The sequence below is a fragment of the Enhydra lutris genome, unplaced genomic scaffold (assembly GCF_002288905.1).
Source record: "Enhydra lutris kenyoni isolate GAN:26980312 unplaced genomic scaffold, ASM228890v2 scaffoldscaffold2, whole genome shotgun sequence".
NCBI classification, from domain to species: Eukaryota; Metazoa; Chordata; class Mammalia; order Carnivora; family Mustelidae; genus Enhydra; species Enhydra lutris.
Window position 1 is genome coordinate 18,355,309 of NW_019154086.1, and position 2,536 is coordinate 18,357,844.

General features: G+C 38.8%; 1 protein-coding gene across 1 annotated transcript in view; it reads left to right on the forward strand.

Moving 5' to 3' along the window:
- The window catches only part of LOC111151762 (growth hormone secretagogue receptor), a 3,327-nt gene extending 1,056 nt beyond the window's left edge, over positions 1-2,271 (forward strand). Inside the window, exon 2 of the mRNA XM_022509950.1 lies at positions 1,967-2,271. Within this exon, the coding sequence (XP_022365658.1) occupies positions 1,967-2,271 (305 nt within the window). The remainder of the gene's footprint in view (positions 1-1,966) is intronic.
- The last annotated feature ends 265 nt before the right edge of the window (positions 2,272-2,536 follow it).

The window sequence follows — 2,536 nt, forward strand, 5'->3', positions numbered from 1 at the left end:
TTTGGTTTTTGTTTGTTGGTTTGTTTGTTGCTGTTTCTCTCTTTGTCTGTCTTCCCCCATCCCCTTTATCACTGTTTTCACTCTATTTTCCTCTCTACTTCTTAGTGTCTTTTTCTTCTGATTTCTCCTTTTTCAGGGAAAGGTGTCCCCTCCCACCTTTATATTTCCCGTAAGTGAGTTTTATCAACCCAGAGACATTGCTTCAAAACTGAGATACTTCATAAAAGTCTACTGTAGTCTTTAAGTGTTAAAGGCAAGGTAGAGCTTCCTGCCTCAATTTGTGGATACCTAAGTTGCATGACAAAAACGGGCATGGGCTTAGGGGAGGAGTAGCCATTGGATCTAGAAAGCATTTGGTGGTAAAATGAACCAAAGATATGATCAATGTGGATAATTCTGCCAGAGATGATTCACCCTTCTTTCAGCATTGTGGTGTGCTTTCTGACCTGCATTTTTCCCCAGATAATTGCATTCCTTCTGTTTACCCTGCTGCTGTTTATATAGCTTTGAAAGGAAGTCAATGACAAATACCTGCTAGAGTCTCCGTTTGTTTTCATGACCCCCTGTTTCTGCCTGTAGGATAGTCCAGGATAATACAGGATAACTGAGATAGGTAGGCTTCTCCCAACATGAGAAAAAAGAAAAAGACTTTGTAAGCTGACAGGACTTACTATCCCTCCCTAAATGGTCCTTCAAAAAACATCTAGGTGCAGCATCATGACTGGAGTGTACTGCATATTTGCTACACAAGTTTAATGGACAAGTGAAGTAATACAAAATGTGTTCACATCCATGCAAAACATTAATTCTATTGGCTTTTTCAAAGCCGGATTCTCTACATTTTATTATTCCTCATTATAGTCCAACATTTTGTATTTATTTGCTTAGTTAGTGCTTCTTAGAAGTCGTTCTAGGTTGATTTTTGTATTTGTAATTTTACAGCTCCTGGAATCTTGTATATTAAGATGATACAGCTTTTTCAAAGAATGCAAAAAAAATTTTATTTGCTAGACCAGTGATTCTCACAACATGACTAAAAGATTGTAAACCTGCTAGTGCCCTCCTGGGAATTCTAATATTCCTGTTGCTACGGTGGCCAACAGTTGTTACTATGCAACTTAGTTTTGAGAATAAGTTTAATAATCTCCTCCAATTTTATTTTTAAGCTGTTCATCGTCCTCACTGGTGTCTCAACACTGATGTTAATTTTCTTTTGCCTTGACCTTATGAAGTGAATCACTAAAATGGTACGAGGACTGAAGTATTATTTTCTGTTATTTTTCCTTTGATTTCTGCATTTTAAAAACTTATCTAGAAATTCAGAGGGCTTGGACAAAAATTCTCTTCCCTGCGTAAAATGAAGACTCTGATGGATAATAATTAATATTAGTGGGTTTTATGGTCTTTTATAACTTACTTATGTCTACCGTAGGTGGCAAAGTATCATGCATTTCAGTGACTCTCCATCCTGACTGCATATTCAGTCTTTCGTGAAACTTTTAAAAAGAAAAAAGAAAAGAGAAAAGCAGTTGTCCTGGTCTCCTTCCTAAAGATCCTAATTTTACAAGTGTGTATTATATACAAGGAATCTGTGCCCGCAGGAAACTCTGCTACGTAGCTGTGGTTGAGTATGGCCCTGTACTTCTTATTTGTTTGGTAGTATCTGGCACAGGTGAAATGGGGACTATTGTGAATAAATTGTTGAGTCAATATGTCAGTCTAGTCATAAAAACCACTCAAATAGTTGTTAAGTAGAAATGATTAGGAAGCTCAATAAAAATGGATGAACTGTTAGTACAGACAGACCCAATCTTGGTAAAAAGTGGAAATAGGGACAAGCAGAACATAATGTTTCTCTGAAGTCAACGGTGATACTATACATAAAACAAAACCATGGCTTCAAAATAGAATGTGACTTGCTATGACATTGCTTGAGCTCACACTCTCTCTCCTGTTGTCCTTTTAGCTGTCGTGGTGTTTGCTTTCATCCTCTGCTGGCTGCCCTTCCATGTAGGGCGATATTTATTTTCCAAGTCCTTCGAGCCTGGCTCCTTGGAGATTGCTCAGATCAGCCAATACTGCAACCTGGTATCCTTTGTCCTCTTCTACCTCAGTGCTGCCATCAATCCCATTCTGTACAACATCATGTCCAAGAAGTACCGGGTGGCGGTGTTCAAGCTTCTGGGATTTGAACCCTTCTCCCAGAGGAAGCTCTCCACTCTGAAGGATGAAAGCTCTCGGGCCTGGACAGAATCTAGTATTAATACATGACCATGCACATTGCTGAGCAAAGTCATCGCTTATACTAAACCAGAAGCCATAGCACAGCAGAACTTGGGAAGAAGTTGATGGTTAATTTTGGAATTAGGAACACACAGCTCTGGAAACAATTGGGAAGAAAGAAAAGATGGAACTTGTAGTGTGTGAGCAGTTAGATTGATTGCACACTCATCAGTGCTCTCATATACTATTTCTGCATATTCACTGTCTTATGATTTTGCATTCTGCTGTTGGTGCTAGCAAGGATTCTGCAATT